The sequence below is a fragment of the Oncorhynchus masou genome, chromosome 11, assembly GCF_036934945.1.
Source record: "Oncorhynchus masou masou isolate Uvic2021 chromosome 11, UVic_Omas_1.1, whole genome shotgun sequence".
Taxonomy (NCBI): domain Eukaryota; kingdom Metazoa; phylum Chordata; class Actinopteri; order Salmoniformes; family Salmonidae; genus Oncorhynchus; species Oncorhynchus masou.
In genome coordinates, this window is record NC_088222.1 from 24,030,878 (window position 1) to 24,049,442 (window position 18,565).

Genomic DNA, 18,565 nt, shown 5'->3' on the forward strand with positions numbered 1-18,565 from the left:
TTTACACTCCTTCACAGTCAAGTACTTTATTTGTATTAATGGTTTTTCTTTCATTAAAAAAATCATTTCAATATACAACACCATTTTAGACGAGACAATGCTGTTTACAACTAATTTCCGCTCAGTTAGGGATCATTCAAAACCTAGACAGGCAGACAGCAAGAGGACAGAACAAGACAGGGAGAGAAAGTGAAAGAGGGACGCAAGGTAGAGAACTAGGGATATGAGAAGTTTAATTTGAGAGGGGTTTGGAAAGAGAAACTACAATTCTTAGTACAATGTAACAAAGAAAGCTAAATTAAAAGTCCCAAATAAAAAGTAAAAGTTAGAAAAACAAATAGGTCACTAGCACACGGTTGTCCCATCATTCATCCATGCAGTAAAGTAATGTACACGTCAGCTTTCTCTTTTCCAGTCTTTTTTCTTTCTTCCACCAAACAAAATGAGAAAGGAACAATATTGATACAGTCCTTGGGTCCAAGGGGCAGGCCTGAGGTATCTGTCACTCAGTCAGGATGAGAAGAGTTGAGCCCCGGGACCTGCCTCTTTTTTCCACCCCAGGGCATCTTTAACAGGCCATCTCCAGCCCCCTCCTTCAGCCATTCAGTTCAGATTCCTTCATGTCCAGGCCTCTGTCTTGAGGGAGCAGAGTAAGGGGAGGTGGGGCTTAGAGTGTGACCTAATAGACTTTGCTCTGTGTGCGAGAGTATGTGTGTTTGTATGATTTTCAGAGGGGTAAGGGGAAGTGCGTTTGAGCACTGAATGGCTGATCGGGGAGGGATGACCCCTCCACATGAACACCAGGAGGACAACAGAGATGGTGCAAAGAGGATGATGGAGGGAAGGGAGGGTGGGTCCTTTCCTTGACCTCTGACACATTGACTTGGCAATCAGGACTGTCCTCGGACACAGACACACACACCACCGGGCCTGCCCTGCAGAGAGAGACGCACACACACTCAGCACACTATTCATGTTATCTTGTAGGTGTATTCGATTAAGGTCAGTAGTCCCGCCACCAAGCAAAACATTTTGGAGTTGTACATGAGCTGCAGAGCTTACCCAAACAAGTGCTGTAGACTGAAGATCAATAGAATAAATAGGATGGCTGGCTTAAAAGGTAGAGTCAGCAACGCATAAAGTAAACAGAAATATAGAGCAGACTTAAAGGCTTTGGTCTCTGCATGCTCCGCAATTGCATTACACCCTCCATACGAAGCCTCCGATCCCCTTTTCAGATCAAGCATAAATTGGCTTTTACGGAAATAATACAAATTGAGAGGCTGGTATGGACCCACAGCTATCATGCACAGATTTTTTTACGTCTTGCATCGCACCCATCTGAAATATCTGCAGTTCATCCTGCTGCTACTGGCAACTGCATATTGATGAGTGTCAACAAATAAGACACTCAGAAAAGCCAACTTGTATTTTTCTGCGTGTGCACCCCATTTGCACAATTGATCATGTTGGTGTGTCACTTCATTTACATGTCTGTAGGACAACATGTATGTTTGGGATGAGTTCAACTTTCTCAAAATCTATTAGTTGATGGTTGCTAGGGCCGATCGATTAATCTATTACATTTCAGATGATTTTTGAATTTAACATATCTGGCAAAATAAAGTAAGACATAAGCGTGCATACTAGACATACGTCTTATCTATTGAAAAGCCACATATTTTGAGTCAGATCCAAATCTGGTTTATAATTTTTTTTTTTTTAAATCACAAATGTTTTGTTTTCATCTCCAGTGTGTGTTAGTTCCAGTGAGTGTATGCAGGTGTGTACTCTTCTGAATGTGTGCAAGTCGTGAATACCTGCTATCTGGAGATGTATGTGTACGTGCGAGAGGGCGACCGGCCCTCAGTCTGTCCATTGGTCGACACGTTCAGGAAATCCCAGATGAGGATGGTGTCATCATGGGAACTGCTGATTATCTGGAACTCATCAAACTGTAGTCGGAATACACGCCCAGAATGCTCCTGAAAAACAACATTCATCAGCATCATCTACAATAACTATCCTTATAATCATTGCCACAATCGCCATATTCTAGATCCAGGCTAGACTCACCACCAGTGTGCGCAGACAGAGGGTGCTGGCAGGGGCACGAGGGTCCAGAGCAGCTTGCAGGTCCCATACTTTGATTTTACTACAAAGAAAGAAAACAGACGGTATGTGTTAGGGACCAGAACAAGTAGGCATAGAAGTTGAAGATATACTAGCAGAATACTAGCAGAACACATGAGAAGGCTGTTTGTTAACCAAACCCGTATGTCCAAGATGTTATGCTCTACAGGTGAATTACAGGAGAAGGTGATTCACTCAATCCAGTCCCTGACGAGAATAGTTGGGAAGCAGCCCCGTTGGGAGGGGCCATACCAAGTACTCCTGGTGACAGCCTTGGCGGTGAGAATAGCTGAAAGAGCTACCTGGGGTCATGTCACACATTGCAAGAGGGTAAGACACAATGACACTGTCGAACAATCACAGAGTTAGGAGAAGAACTGAGAAGTCTTATTGTGGGACCAATATTCCTAAATACACCACGACCCATCCGAGAATGCAGAAGGTGGTAACTTGTCCCCTAGTTTAGACGATGAGGATTTTGTATTAACCAAGTACAAGAGATCACTTGATCTGGATAATGTAGTTCATGGAAACAGGTTATAGCTCACACCCAGAGAGAGGGCTATATAAATCCACATACCCAGTATGGAAGAAGGTGGAGTATAGTGAAGGTGAGGGTGTTGGACTGTAATCCGGAGCGAGAGAAGTACTGCGTAAAGGTATGAATTACCATTAAAAACGTAAAGGAAGAGGATCTCGGGTTATGGTATGTTGGATTTGATCAGGTTTCGGTTGATACCCTAGTGCCATTCCGGGTAGAAGACGTTAGGGCAGGTGATAGCTCTATAGTCAGCCAGAATACAAGCAGAGCCCCTGATAAAACAGATACTGACAGCAGAGCCGTCCAGAGCCAAGGGTCGGTGCGGATAGTGCAGACGAAAGATCTCAAGGAAGTGATTGAGGTGGAAACTGGTTTTGGGGATTCTAACCTATGGTTAGAATGGATTCAGTATACAGCCAGATCAGTAGCGAAAGAAATGCCTGCACCACAGCAAAACCTCAGTTGACAACCATTCCCTTCCCATTTGATGGAATTGATACACCCAGGGGAATGGCCTGTATGGTAAAGCTGTTCATGAAGGCAGGGAAACCAGACAATGAGTTGCATTGATCTGCATTAACTGTATCCCATGTGCCCATTACATCCAGACTTCCCCCTTGCACAGGAGGACATTATTATTGTATGGCTCGATACATCACACACGGATGGGAAGTAGGGGAAGTAAGAACATGCAATAGGACAGAGAGTGTGACAGCAGACAAGACAATGAGGGACCAGACTGGGTGGTTGAGTTCAGAGGACTTTAGTAAGATTTTAAAAAAGGCAAAGAGCGGATGTTTTTTGATCATTAAGACATGGTTTTTATTACAATCTTCATAAAAAACAAACAGGAAGTGTTAGGATACCTGATGTAGGCCTATAACAGTCATTGATGGATAAGGAATAAAAATACATATATTGGTTTTGTGAAGTTGATTTTGAGTGACATTGACAATAATAAAAATGTGTAATTTTCGTAGTGAATGTTTAGGCAAAAATTAACAGTATTCCACCCTGTCACTGTATAACATATGGAAATGGGTATGAATCATAGCAGACAAGGAACTGTGGCAGACAACTTATGACCACTGAATCTGATAACAGGGAAGGAAGTCTCCCCACCCAGAGAGGGGAGAAACCGTTGGGCTTGCAATAGATTGTGTAACATATGGCAGGATATGATAAGCAATGTATTGGTCTGGATTATTCTTGTATACAATTGATGTGTAAGTGTGTATTATTTAGTCATTAAGGGTGGATTGTTAATGGGATTTATCTGTTAATTGAATGATTAGAATATTCCACCATGAAACCATAAAATTGTATGGAATTGATTAGAATGTATAAAATTATAATCAATACATGTGTAGTTCAAGCCAGAATTAGGGTCTTTATGGTATTTTAAACACAGACTGTCTGAGCAAAATTTGGCGCCGACCTGACTAGAGATTTGGGAGAGAACAGGGAGTATGTCTCAAGGTCAAGGTCTCCCTGATCTCTGTCGGCTGGGTAGTGAGACAGTATGTGCGTAGGATATCTTCTGTTTGTGTGTATGTATGTGCGTAGCTATAAAATGGATGTCTTTGTATTCTTGACTTCAGAACGTTCTCTGAATAAACTGCACTAACCTTTTGCATAAGCAGAGTCTCTGACTAATTATTATTATTATTATACTCATGGTCTTACAAACCTCGGGGATTGGTCAGAGCTATTGATTGTCAGTTATTATCATTGGGATAGAAAATTCACGTGACACAGACATACTATCTTAACGACATAATTTGAATGGACCACGGCCCAAAACCTGCGGGCTCTTCTTCACTGCAGCCAACATGAGCAAAACCTTCGCAAGGCTGCCGGCCCAGATGGCATCCCCAGCCATGTCCTCAGAGCAGGCACAGACCAGCTGGCTGATGTGTATACGGATATATTCAATCAATCCTTATCCCAGTCTGCTGTTCCCACATGCTTCAAGAGGGCCACCATTGTTCCTGTTCCCAAGAAAGCGAAGGTAACTGAGCTAAATGACGATCGCCCCATAGCACTCACTTCCGTCATCAAGTGCTTTGAGAGACTAGTCAAGGACCATATCACCGACACCCTAGACCCACTCCAATTTGCTTACCCCAATAGGTCCACAGACGACGCAATCGCACCCACACTGCACACTGCCCTAACCCATCTGGACAAGAGGAAAACCTATGTAAGAATGCTGTTCATCGATGACAGCTAAGCATTTAACACCATAGTATCCTCCAAACTTGTCATTAAGCTTGAGACCCTGGGTCTCGACCCCGCCCTGTGCAACTGGGTACTGGACTTCCTGACGGGCCGCCCCCAGGTGGTGAGGGTAGGTAACAATATATCCACCCTGCTGATCCTCAACACTGGGGCCCCACGAGTGCGTTCTTGGCCTTCTCCTGTACTTCCTGTTCACCCATGACTGCGTGGCCATGCACGCCTCCAACTCAATAATCAGGTTTGCAGACGACACTACAGTGGTAGGCTTGATTACCAACAATGACGAGACAGCCTACAGAGAGGAGGTGAGGGCCCTCGGAGTGTGGTGTCAGGAAAATAACCTCACACTCAGTGTCAACAAAATAAAGGAGATGATCGTGAACTTCAGGAAACAGCAGAGGGAGCACCCCCCTATCCATATCGACGGGACAGTAGTGGAGAGGGTAGTAAATTAAGTTCCTCGGCGTACACATCACGGACAAACTGAAATGGTCAACCCACACAGACAGCATTGTGAAGGCGCAGCAGTGCTTCTTCAATTTCAGGAGGCTGAAGAAATTCGGGAGCATCCTTGGCGGGCTGTATCACCGCCTGCTACGGCAACTGCTCTGTCCACAACCGTAAGGCTCTCCAGAGGGTAGTGAGGTCTGCACAATGCATCACCGGGGGCAAACTACCTGCCCTCCAGGACACCTACACCACCCGATGTCACAGGAAGGCCATAAAGATCATCAAGGACAACAACCACCCGAGCCACTGTCTGTTCACCCTGCTATCATCCTGAAGGCGAGGTCAGTACAGGTGCATCAAAGCAGGGACAGAGAGACTGAAAAACAGCTTCTATCTCAAGGCCATCAGACTGTTAAACAGCCACCACTAACATGGAGTGGCTGCTGCCAACTTACAGACTCATCTCTAGCCACTTTAATAATGAAAAAATGTATGTAATAAATATATCACTAGCAACTTAAACAATGCCACTTTATATAATGTTTACATACCCTACATTACTCATCTCATATGTATATACTGTACTCTATACCATCTTGCCTACGCCGTTCGGCCAACGCTCATTCATATATTTTTATGTACATATTCTTATTAATTCCTTTACACCTGTGTGTATAAGGTAGTTGTTGTGAAATTGTTAGGTTCGGTTACTTGTTAGATTACTGCATGGTCGGAACTATAAGCACAAGCATTTCGCTACACTCACATTAACATCTGCTAACCATGTGACAAATAAAATTTGATTTGAATAACAGTCTCCCAAGTCTGAGTTTATAAGCTGTACGCAATAGACTGGAGACAAAGTTATGTTACTGGATAAACTGGAAGATCCATTACTCTGTCCTTTTAAAAAGTTTGACAAACAGCCTAACAGATTTATTATGATTAACTGGCCGAGACTGGGATTGAGATGGGGAGACCAAGAGTCCGATTAGCAGTGAGAGAATAACAAGGATAAACAATGGCCAAGTGTAGGATTAGAGTGAGGGAATAAACCCATTCAGGGTCAGATCTCCATTAGTAGTGAGACATCAGCTCAGGCTAAGGCCTGCCACAAAGGAATAAAGCCTCTCACCCATCGTAGGCTCCACTAACGATCCTTTTGTTGTCGAATCGAATGCAGCGGACCAACTCTTCATGGCCTTCCAATACGCGCAAACATGCTCCACACTCAATATCCCACAATCTGAGGAGAAAAATAAATCAGTGTTAATTCAGTAACATTTGAGAGAACAGTCATGACAAATTATGTTCATCTCCAGATTATAGTTCTAGAAATATAGACCAGTGTAACACACACACACAGCTGACAGATTTCGCCCTCATGAACAAACATACACACTCACCGGATAGTGTTGTCAGATGAGCCACTGACCACTAGTCGGTCTCTGTACTGCAGACAGGCAATGCCTCTCTTATGGCCGTTCAGTGTGCGAACAAACTCACACGTGCTGGTGCTCCACACCTGCAGGGGAGACAAGGCAAAACATGAGCGAACAAACAACCCCATGGGGCCAATACAAACAGGCATTTGGCCTACATAATTATTCATGTCGACAAACTTCACATCTCTTGAAACCTCATCCTTCTGGTTTTCCTTCATTAGAATGCATCTGTACTAGTCACTGTCTGGACACACACTCACGTGTCAGAGAGAATGATACCGTGCTGCTGGATGAACACATTAATGTAAACACATACAGTACCCGTCAAAAGTTTGGACACACCTACTCATTCCAGGGCTTGCATTTATATTTTTATATATATATAGTAGAATACTAGTGAAGTCATCAAAAATATGAAACAACATGTGGAATCATGTAGTAACCAAAAATGTGTTAAATAAAAATATAAAACTTTATATTTGAGATTCTTCAAAGTAGCCACCTTTTGCCTTAATTACAGCTTTACACTATTGGCATTCTCTCAACCAGCTTCACCTGGAATGCTTTTCTAACAGCCTTGAAGGATTTCCCACATATGCTGAGCACTCGTGGGCTGCTTTTCAATCCCTCTGCGGTCCAACTCATCCCAAACCATCTCAATTGGGTTGAGGTCAGGTGATTGTGGAGGCCAGGTCATCTGATGCAGCACTCCATCATGCTCCTTCTTGGTCATATTGCCCTTAGACAGGAGGTGTGTTGGGTCATTGTCCTGTTGAAAAACAAATTATAAACGTGTTTCTTGGCCCAAGCAAGTCTCTTGTCCTCCTTTGTATTTATTATGGATCCATATTAGCTGCTGCCAAAGCAATAACTACTCTTCCTGGGGTCCAGCAAAATTAAGGCAGTTTATACAAAAAAATAAAAAAAATAAAAAATAATAATTCACAACACTGTGTGCTCTCAGGCCCCAACCACATGTCTACAGTCCTAAATCCATGTGTATGTATAGTACGTATGTTATTGTGTGTGTGCCAATGTTTGTGTTGCTTCAAAGTCCCCTCTGTTCCATAAGGTGTTTATCTGTTTTCTAATTTTACTGCTTGTGTCAGTTACTTGATGTGGAATAGAGTTCCATGTCGTCATGGCTCTATGTAGTAGTGTGTGCCTTCCATAGTCTGGACTTGGGGACTGAAGTGACCTCGTGGGGTATGCATGGGTGTCCGAGCTGTGTACCAGTAGTTCAGACAGCTCGGTGCATTCAACATCAATACCTCTCAAATAAAAGTCGATTAAGTCAATCTCTCCTCCACTTTGTCAGGAGAGATTGACATGCATATTATTAGTATTAGCTCTCTGTGTATATCCAGGGCCAGCCGTGCTGCCCTGTTGTGAGCCATTTGCAATTTTCCCACGTCCTTTGTGGCACCTCACCACACAACTGAACAGTAGTCAAGGTGCGACAAAACAAGGCAGGTCCTACAGGCCCTAGTTAAGAAGGCAGAGCATGGCTTTATTATAGACAGTCTTAGCTACTACTGCATGAATATGTTTTGACCATGTCAGTTTACCATCTAGGGTTACTCCAAGCAGTTTAGTCACCTCAACTTGCTCAATAATCCACATTATTTATTACAATATTTAGTTGAGGTTCAGGATATAGTGAGTGTTTGGTTCCAAATACAATGCTTTTAGTTTTAGAAATATTTAGGGCTAACTTATTCCTTGCCACCCACTCTGAAACTAACTGCCGCTCTTTGTTGAGTGTTGCAGTCATTTCAATTCGCTGTAGTAGCTGACGTGTATAGTGTTGAGTCATCTGCATACATAGGCTTTACTAAACAGCTACCCTGGGGAATTCCTGATTCTAACTGGATTACATTTCAGACGCTTCCATTAAAGAACACCCTCTGTTCTCTTAGACAAGTAACTCTTTATCCACATTCTAGCAGGGGGTGTAAAGCCATAACATATAGGTTTTTCCAGCAGCAGACTATGATCAATAATGTCAAAATCTGCACAGAAGTCTGACAAGACAGCCCCCCCAATCATTTTGCCATCAATTTCTCTCAGCCAATCATCAGTCATTTGTGTAAGTGCTGTGCTTGTTTTGTGTCCTTACCTATAAGCAGGCTGAAATTCTGTTGTCAATTTGTTTACTGTAAAATAGCATTGTATCTGGTCAAACAGATTTTTTTTCTTCAGAAGTTTACTAAGGGTTGGTAACAGGCTAATTGGTTGGCTATTTGAGCCAGTAAAGGGGGCTTTACTATTCTTGGGTAGCGGAATGACTGCAGCTTCCCCCCAGGCATGAGGTTACACGCTCTCTAGTAGGCTTAAATTGAAGATGTGGCAAATAGGAGTGGCAATATCATCTGCCATTATCCTCAGTAATATTCCATCCAGATTGTCAGACCCCAGTGGCTTGTCATTGTTGACAGACAAGTTTCACCTTTTCCGCACTGACTTTACGGAATTCAAAAGTACAACTCGTCTTTCATAATTTGGTTCGATATACTTGGATGTGTAATGTCAGCGCTTGTTGCTGGCACATCATCCCTAAGTTTGTTTATCATGCCAATAAAAAAGTAATTAAAAGTAGTTTGCAATATCAGTGGGTTTTGTGATGAATGAGCCATCTGATTCAATGAATGGAGCAGAGTGGCTTTTTCCCCCCCAAAAATGTAATTCTTCTTAAGGCTAGGGGGCGGTATCCTGAATTTCCAGATGACCGATGTGACCAAAGTAAACTGCCTGTTACTCAGGCCCAGAAGCTAGGATATGCATATAATTGGTAGAATTGGATAGAAAACACTGAAGTCTCTAAAACTGTTAAAATAATGCATGCGAGTATAACAGAACTAATATGGCTGGTGAAAACCCAAGGAAAATCCATCCAGAGTTTTTGTTTTTTGGTCACAGGCGTTTTCAATGCAAGCCTAAGTGATATACAAAAACAATAGCTCCCAGATTGCAGTTCCTATAGGTTCCACTAGATGTCAACAGTCTTTATCGAGGGTTTCAGGCTTGTTTCTTGAAGTTTATCCAAGGTGTTCTCAACAGGAAATGTAGGCTTTTGGCCAGCGTGAATGAGGGCGCGCTCTTTGTTATTTTCCTTTTCTATTGAACACTGTTCATTCCGTCTGAAATATGATCATTTATTTACATATTAGGGTACCTGAGGATTAATTAGAAACATTGTTTGGACAAAGTTTACCGGTAGCTTTTTGGATTCCTTTGTATGCATGTTGAAGGAGTGGATTATTGAAAATCAATGGCGCCAACTAAACTGACTTTTTTGGATATAAAGAAGGACTTGATCTAACATTCATTGTGTAGAGCTGGGAACCTAGGAAGACCTTCAAAAAGAAAATGTATTTATTTTATTGCTATTTGTGATTTTTGTGACGCCGGTGCTGGTTGAAAAAGTATTTATGTGGGGCGCTGTCATCAGATAATCTCATGGTTCGCCGTAAAGCCTTTTTGAAGTTGAGCTTTTAAATGTTGTTAGACACTTGTATGTTCATGAATGTTTAATATTTAGATTCTTATTTTGAATTTGGCGCTCAGCAATTTCACCGGATGTTGTCACAGGTGGACCGCAATCCCTAAGAGGTGCCCCAAAGCTTTTTACTATCATTCTTTATATAATTTATTTGTTTCATAGTGTAGTTCTCTTTTTATTTAGTTCAGTCACATGATTTCTTCAATTTGCAGTACGTTTGCCAATCAGTTGGGCTGCCAGACTTAATTGCCATACCCTTTTCCTCTCAACCATACAATTTCTCAATTCCTCATCAATCCAGGGGGATTTAACAGTTTTTAAGAGTCGTTTCCTTAACGGGTGCATGCTTATTAGTAACTGAAATAAGAAGTTTCATAAATGCGTCAAGAGCAGTGTCTGGTTGATCCTCATTACACATCACAGACCAACATATTCTTTACATCATCAACATATTAATCAATACAAAACTTCTTGTATGACCTTTTATACACAATATTAGGACCAGCCTTTGGAACTTTGGTTTTCCTAGATACGACTATTATATCGTGATCACTACATCCGATGGATTTGGATACTGCTTTAAAGCAAATATCTGCAGCGTTAGAAAAGATGTGATCAATATATGTTGATGATTTAATTACTGTGCAGTTTGTAACTACCCTGGCAGGTTAACTGACAACCTGATCCAGGCTGCAGGCAATGGTTACAATTTGAAGTTTTTTCCTGAGTGCACAGCTTGACAATAGCCAGTCGATATTTAAGATAAAATAAAAATCACCCAGAAAATATACATCTCTGTTGATATCACATACATTATCAAGCTTTTCACACATATTATCCAGATACTGACTGTTAGCACTTAGTGGTCTATAGCAGCTTCCCACAATAATGGGCTTTAGGTGAGGCAGATGAGTTGAACCTGTAGCCATATTACGTTACAGGAATGTGGATCTGAATATAGACCGCAACAACGCCTCGTTGGCATTTCAGTCTTTTCGGTAGGATGTTATAACCATGTACTGCTACCACTGTATCATGAAAAGGTATTATCCAAGTGAGTTTCAGAGAATATGAATGTAATCTCTTTCATGGACCTTGTTTCTTAGGCTACGTCTGTTAATATGAGCTATTTTTAGCACTTTTCTGGGTTGCTTGATTGTTTTTAATGCTTTACTGGGAAGCTTAGAGGTAGACTGACTCATGTTATTTACATTGGAGTTGATAGTGCAGGGTGAGCTGCATAAAGTGGTCTACCTACTATTGCACACCACCTCAGTGCTAACAGTAACTCTGGTTTATAGGCTCATGATTACTGCTTACAATTAGAGGTCGACCGATTAATTAGGGCCGATTTCAAGTTTTCATAACAAATCGGTAATCAATATTATTTAACACATTCTTATTTTCAATTACGACCTAGGAACGGTGGGTTAACTGCCTTGTTCAGGGGCAGAACAACAGGTTTTTACCTTGTCAGTTCGGGGATTTGTTTTTGCAACCTTCCGGTTACTAGTCCAACACTAACCACCTGCCTTATATTGCACTCCACAAGAAACCTGCGTGGCAGGCTGACTACCTGTTACACGAGGGCAGCAAGAAGCCAAGGTAAGTTGCTAGCTAGCCTTAATCTTAACATAATCACTAGTTAAACTAGTAATATCATCAACCATGTGTAGTTATCTAGCGTGTCCTGCGTTGCATATAATCGATGCGGTGCCTGTTAATTTCTCATTGCATCACAGCCTACTTCGACAAACGGGTGATTTAAAAAGCGCATTTGTGAAATGTACCTAACCATAAACATAGATGCCTTTCTTTAAAATCAATACACAAGTATATATTTTTAAACCTGCATATTTAGTTAATATTGCCTGCTAACATGAATTTCTTATAACTAGGGAAATTGTGTAATTGTGTAATTTCTCTTGCATTCCGTGCAAGCAGTCAGGGTATATGCAGCAGTTTGGACCGCCTGGCTCGTTGCGAACTGTGTGAAGCCCATTTATTCCTAACAAAGGCCATAGTTAATTTGACAGCATTGTACATAACTATGACATAACATTGAAGGTTGTACAATGTAACAGCAATATTTAGACTTAGGGATGCCATCCGTTAGATAAAATACATAATGGTTCTGTATTTCACTGAAAGAATAAAACAGTTTTTTTTTTTCAAATGATAGTTTCTGGATTCTACCATTTTAATGACCATAGGCTCGTATTTCTGTGTTATTATATTATAATTAAGTCTATAATTTGATAGAGCAGTCTGACTGAGCGATGGTAGGCACCAGCAGGCCCGTAAGAATTCATTCAAACAGCACTTTTGTGCATTTTGCCAGCAGCTCTTTGCTGTGCTTCAAGCATTGCGCTGTTTATAACTTCAAGCCTATCAAATCCCGAGATAAGGCTGGTGTAACCGATGTGAAATGGCAAGCTAGTTAGCGGGGTGCGCGCTAATAGGATAAACCGATGTATTCGGTGCAATTAGGGGTACATAAATTAAGTTACTTACATTGTGTTTGCCAATGCCCCGAGGATCATGTAGATTTGATGCAGCATTATGACGACTCATTGTCACAATGGTAGGGGTTAACTGAGCTGGTCTTGGATCATTTACCAGTCATTGTTTCAACGCAGCCTTGAAATGTATGGACAGCGTCCAAGAGCCAAGATGATTTGGATGAACTCAGTCATTCCTGTAGAGTATCTTCTGTTTCCAGAAGGTGTCCAAGTTATCAATAAAACTGACTCCAGCAGAGCTACAGTAGTCTGTTAGCCAGATGTGTAATGCCAGCAGGCTGCTCAATCTTTCACACCTGCTGCCCAACAAATGGTACTGGACCTGAAATTATTGGCAGTTTTTTCTTTTTTCTTTTAAGGCTAAAATCAGTTATTTAAAATACATTTTCAAATGTTCCGAGATAGTCCATGTGGGGTCAAACGACATCAGGAGGACTACGACAGTGTCAGCTCCCAGCATCTGCGGTAGAACAGTCGGAAGCAGCCTTGTTACATCCTGTACTCGTGCTCCTTGGTAGCACAGGGTTTTTGAGCCGGGTCTCTCAGGCAGCCTCGCAGTCTGGTGAGGCTGGGAGCTCCGAGGATCTGAACCCGAGATAGAAGCCACCGGAGAGGGAGACAGAACAGAGGATGAAGGTAACTCCGGATCCGATCTTGATTGGGAAGCCACCAAGGACGAAGGCGCCGGAACCTCGATCCAGGGCAGCAAAACTGTTTCTGGTCTGTGTCAGTTCCGGGCTCAACATCTAGACCCCGTCGGGGATGGAACCCTGCCAAGCACTGGCCAGTCGGCTGTGGCGAGCCAACAACAGCGAAACATCCACCAGACCAGAGCAGCATTCGGCTACTGGGGTAGAAGAAAATAAAAAGTAGGTGGGTGTAGGTTCCCAAGTAGCTTATGTAGGTTTGCTACTTGCTTGCTAAGAGTAGCTAATTCGCTCCTGTAGTCCTCCGCAAGCAAGCAGTTGCTACATTGAAAGTCATTGCGGTCCACATTGTACCCAGCAAAGTAAATTGTACCCAGCACAGCCCCTGTAACGCTGGAAACGTTCAATAGCGGCCTCCATTTGAGACCGCAGAGCCAGCGAGACTAGCTGGGTTTTCGCGTCTCTCCCCCTGCATGGAATCTGGCAGGATCCTGGGACAGATAGCAACGCTAATTTTCCGGATTGACTGACCTTCATGTCTTAAAATAATAATGGACTGTCGTTTCTCTTTGCTTTGAGCGGTTCTTGCCATAATATGGCCTTGGTCTTTTACCAAATAGGGCTATCTTCTGTATACCAACCCTACCTTGTCACAACACAACTGACTGGCTCAAACGCATTAAGAAGAAAATAAATTCCACAAATTAACAAGGCACACCTGTTAATTGAAATGCATTCCAGATGATTACCTCATGAAGCTGTTCAAGAAAAAGCTAAGAGTGCGCATAGCTGTTAATGCAAAGGGTGGCTACCTTGAAGAATATAAAATAAATGTGGATTTAACACTTTTTTGGTTACTACATGATTCCATGTGTGTTATTTCATAGTTTTGATGTCTTCACTATTACTCTACAATGTAAAAAATTGTAAAAAGAAAACCCCCTGAAATGAGTAGGTGTCCAAACTTTTGACTGGTACTGTAGGTATAATAGTAACACCCATGTTTTGGGTGTAGAGTAACACTCACTCTCCCAAACGCACACATTGCAGTCCCTCAATTATTTATTGGGGAATGTTTTCAGAGCACTTGGACGTTGTGTGGGAGGCAGCTCAGTACGCAATGCCTTAGCACGTCTCCAAGGGCGATGGGTGGGCTAACAAGGGTCTCTTTATTCCTGGCTGCCCACAAATCCACTGTCTGGAAGACAAGGGCAAGCAGGTACAGGGCTGGAGCTGGGGCTAAGACTAGGGTTGTGGCTGAGACTGGGGATGGGGCTGAGGTGAGGAGACATGCCCACAGTTTGGCCCTAGGAGGAGAGACGTCAGCTCTGAACTCTGGGTTTAGTCAGTGCTCACAGCCAGCATCACACGGTGGGCTAACTCCTCTATACTGTACTCTACTGGACACTTCACAGAACAACTGAACTCACCTAGAATGAGAGGATTTGGTAGGTTTGGGTAGGGGGCACTTCAAAGGCATGGCTGGCTTTTAATTCAAGTATCTTCTGTGAATGAATGATGACAAGCGGTGATGGGGAAGGTAACGAGCTTTGGATTAAAACAGCCATGCTCATACAGCACAGGGGGAAAGAACTAAAGCCCCCCATCAATTTAACTTACAGGAAGTACCATACACACTATATGACAAGCCCAAAAAATTAAAGCCTGGTTAAATATAAAGGCAGGATGTGCAGTCAGTAGACTCTGAACCATACAAAACTAGTGACTTTACAATGCTGAGTGCTGGAGTATCACTAAGACACATGAACTTAGTGATACAAAATGGTTGTCTTTGCAAGATCTGCAACATTTACTGGTCGAACAAGATCTATAAAGCATGTAAGACAGGATGTAAAAATATGGCTATTGGAGATCCATTGGGTTGGACAGGTGCTGAGAGGATGTCTCAAGAAAGAATCCATAAAGTAGCGCACAAATGGACACCAACTGTAAAATACAAGGAAGGCAGACCAAAGACAACAGACAGTGGTGGCTGAGCTGGATCTCTCAGGGGACCTAAGCTATAGTAAGAGACTGTAGTGGTAGAGATCGAGGTCTTAAGTCCCAATACAGACAAAGAAGACCAAGTCTTGTGTCACCGCAAAAGTACTAGAACATATGCTTGTTGAGATGGTGACATGCTTGAGGCTCTAGTGAGCTGACCCTGGGTCTTCGGGGCAGACTTGCCTTGATGGTACGGTCACCGGATGCTGACACGATGTACTTGTCATCAAAGTCCACCACATTGACCGCTGCTCTGTGGCCGACCAGCACGCGGCGCAGACTGATGTCGGTGGGTGAGGCCATGTCCCACACGGCAATGGAACGGTCCTTAGAGCACGTCACCATCAGACCGTTACAGAATCGCAAGTGGAGGACCGCCTCATTGTGGTGGATCAGAGTGTTCAGCACCTCCCCAGTGTTCACATCCCACACCCTGAGACAGAGAGAAATCATCAATATCAAACTCAATATATGACACTCTTCTCTTCAATAAAAAAAGTTTTGGAGCTTCCTGGAGCACAGGTAAGAGGGCAGAGGACAACAGCAGAAGAGAGGGGGTGGTGCTGACCTGACGGTAGAGTCTGAGGAGCCGGTGACGATGACCCGCTCATCATACTGCAGACACAACACTGAGCCTGTATGACCCGTCAGGATCTTCAGACACTCCAGAGACTGCTTATCCCAGATCTACACAGACAAGGCGGTGAGACATTTTTATCTCAAAATATGATCTATAAAAAGAAATTGACTACACGTTGCAATGACACTTTGTAAGGCACTGTGTTCAAAGTTTGGATCTTGTATTCAAAATATCCAGTAGGCATTAGAATATTCCCCCCCTTCAGTCAAGTAAAGAATAAACAGGAACACCAACCTTAATGGAGTTGTCTCGGAGGCCGCTGATGATCTTGTCGTCGTCATACTGCAGACAGTAAACCCCCTTACTGTTCTCTGAACGACACTGGATCCGCTGCAGATTGTGCCGACCACACCTCCAATTAGCCTCGATCGTCTGCATGGAGGGAGAGGGGCGTGGAGCCAGGTCAGTGAATGGGAAACACAGGAAAGATCAGTGAGAGTAAGGTTCATGAGAGAGGGCAAGGGGAGCAGCAGCAGAACTCACCTCTATGTCCTGGATGATTTTGGGGTAAAGGGAGCGGTAGTAGGAGTTTGGTGGGACTTCTGTGGTTCGATTTTTGAACAGGTACTTCTCCCTAGGAGAGAAAAAAATAAAATAAATCAGTGTATGTGTGTTTTTTTATTTTTCATCCACAAATATATTAATCTCAACAACATCAATTGTCTTTTTCTAAGGTGAGGACACTTGGATACAGTTTTGGAAACAGGCTAACATGTAGGTTCTTGAAAACAAATGGAAAGATATTGCGATCCATGGTGACCCAGCCAGTGGTCCCAGTCCGTACTCACCACTGGTGCCGCTCTGACAAGCCTTTCCAAAGAGGGTCTGTACGGACCATACGCTCTATGAGTTTCTTCCACAGCATGCCCTCTGAGATGACCCTCTGCCACTCCTTACACACCAGCTCTGCCGAGCAGAGAGAACGCGCATCCAAGAACGACAGGATGTTCTCCGCTATGTGGTCCAGACCCTGAGCTATAACCACAAGGAGACAGTGCAACACAGTTTAATACAATGATTAGAAGTACGTGTCCATTGCGAATGTTTGGATGAACTGAGTCTGCAAAGCGGTTTCCCTTGGAGCATGCAGTGGTGGTTAGGTGATATGTTATGTGTATGTGCATTCATTTGGGGCGTTAAATACAATTAGCTGTTGAAAGTCTTTACAAAGTGATTATTATTACTAAAAAAAAAACTTTTAATCCAATCTCCATTTTTTTCACCCAAATGTCTGTTTCCACACAATGCCCTCTGTCCTCTTCGTTGGCAGTAGCTACAGTCTCTTGTGGTGCTAAAACATCCACTATGTGCGCAGCTTTGAATAACACATTTGAAGGAAAACCTACAGAAAGTTCAACCATAAAAAACACATTCACAAGCATTTCTTTAGATAACAGGAAAAATTTCATTTGCACAGAAGTAACTAGTTAGTTATGCTAATGTTAGCCTCACATTTTTGTAAATATTTGAGTATATTCTTTTCATGTGACAACATTGAAGAAATTACACTTTGCTACAAAGTAAAGTAGTGAGTGTACAGCTTGTATAACTGTGTAAATTTGCTGTCCCCTCAAAATAACACACAGCCATTAGTCTTAACCGCTGGCAACAAAAGTGAGTACACCCCTAAGTGAAAATGTCCAAATTGGGCCCAATTAGCCATTTTCCCTCCCGTGTCATGTGACTTGTTAGTATTACAAGGTCTCAGGTGTGAATGGGGAGCAGGTGTGTTAAATTTGGTGTTGCCGCTCTCACACTCCCTCATAGTTCAACATGGCACCTCTTGGCAAAGAACTCTGAGGATCTGAAAAAAATAATAATTGTTGCTCTACATAAAGATGGCCTGGCCTATAAGATTGCCAAGACCCTGAAACTGAGCTGCAGCACGGTGGCCAAGACCATACAGCGGTTTAACTGGACAGGTTCCACTCAGAACAGGCCTCTCCATGGTCGACCAAAGAAGTTGAGTGCACGTGCTCAGCATCATATACAGAGGTTGTCTTTGGGAAATAGACATATGAGTGCTGCCAGCATTGCTGCAGAGGTTGAAGGGGTTGGTGGGTGGGGGGGGTCAGCCTGCCAGTGCTCAGACCATACGCCGTACTCTGCATCAAATTGGTCTGCATGGCTGTCGTCCCAGAAGGAAGCCTCTTCTAAAGATGAAGCACAAGAAAGCCCGCAAACAGTTTGCTGAAGACAAGCAGTCTATGGACAACGATTACTGGAACAATGTCCTGTGGTCGGATAAGACCAAGATAAACTTATTTGGTTCAGATGCTGTCAAGCGTGGGTGGCGGCAACCAGGTGAAATTACAAAGACAAATGTGTCTTGCCTACAGTCAAGCATGGTGGTGGGAGTGTCATGGTCTGGGGCTGCATGAGTGCTGCCGGCACTGGGGAGCTACAGTTCATTGAGGGAACCATGAATGCCAACATGTAC

General features: G+C 43.0%; 1 protein-coding gene across 2 annotated transcripts in view; it reads right to left on the bottom strand.

Annotated features, from left to right (window-relative positions):
• The window catches only part of fbxw11b (F-box and WD repeat domain containing 11b), a 36,716-nt gene continuing 18,151 nt past the window's right edge, over window positions 1–18,565 (bottom strand). For both annotated transcript variants that reach the window (XM_064977897.1, XM_064977898.1), the window contains 10 exons: window positions 16,914–17,100; window positions 16,609–16,699; window positions 16,360–16,497; window positions 16,054–16,172; window positions 15,669–15,918; window positions 6,772–6,890; window positions 6,501–6,611; window positions 2,077–2,155; window positions 1,821–1,985; window positions 1–935 (listed from right to left, as the gene is read on the bottom strand). In XM_064977897.1, the coding sequence (XP_064833969.1) occupies window positions 1,824–1,985; window positions 2,077–2,155; window positions 6,501–6,611; window positions 6,772–6,890; window positions 15,669–15,918; window positions 16,054–16,172; window positions 16,360–16,497; window positions 16,609–16,699; window positions 16,914–17,100 (1,256 nt within the window). In that variant the 3' untranslated portion in view covers window positions 1–935; window positions 1,821–1,823. The remainder of the gene's footprint in view (window positions 936–1,820; window positions 1,986–2,076; window positions 2,156–6,500; window positions 6,612–6,771; window positions 6,891–15,668; window positions 15,919–16,053; window positions 16,173–16,359; window positions 16,498–16,608; window positions 16,700–16,913; window positions 17,101–18,565) is intronic.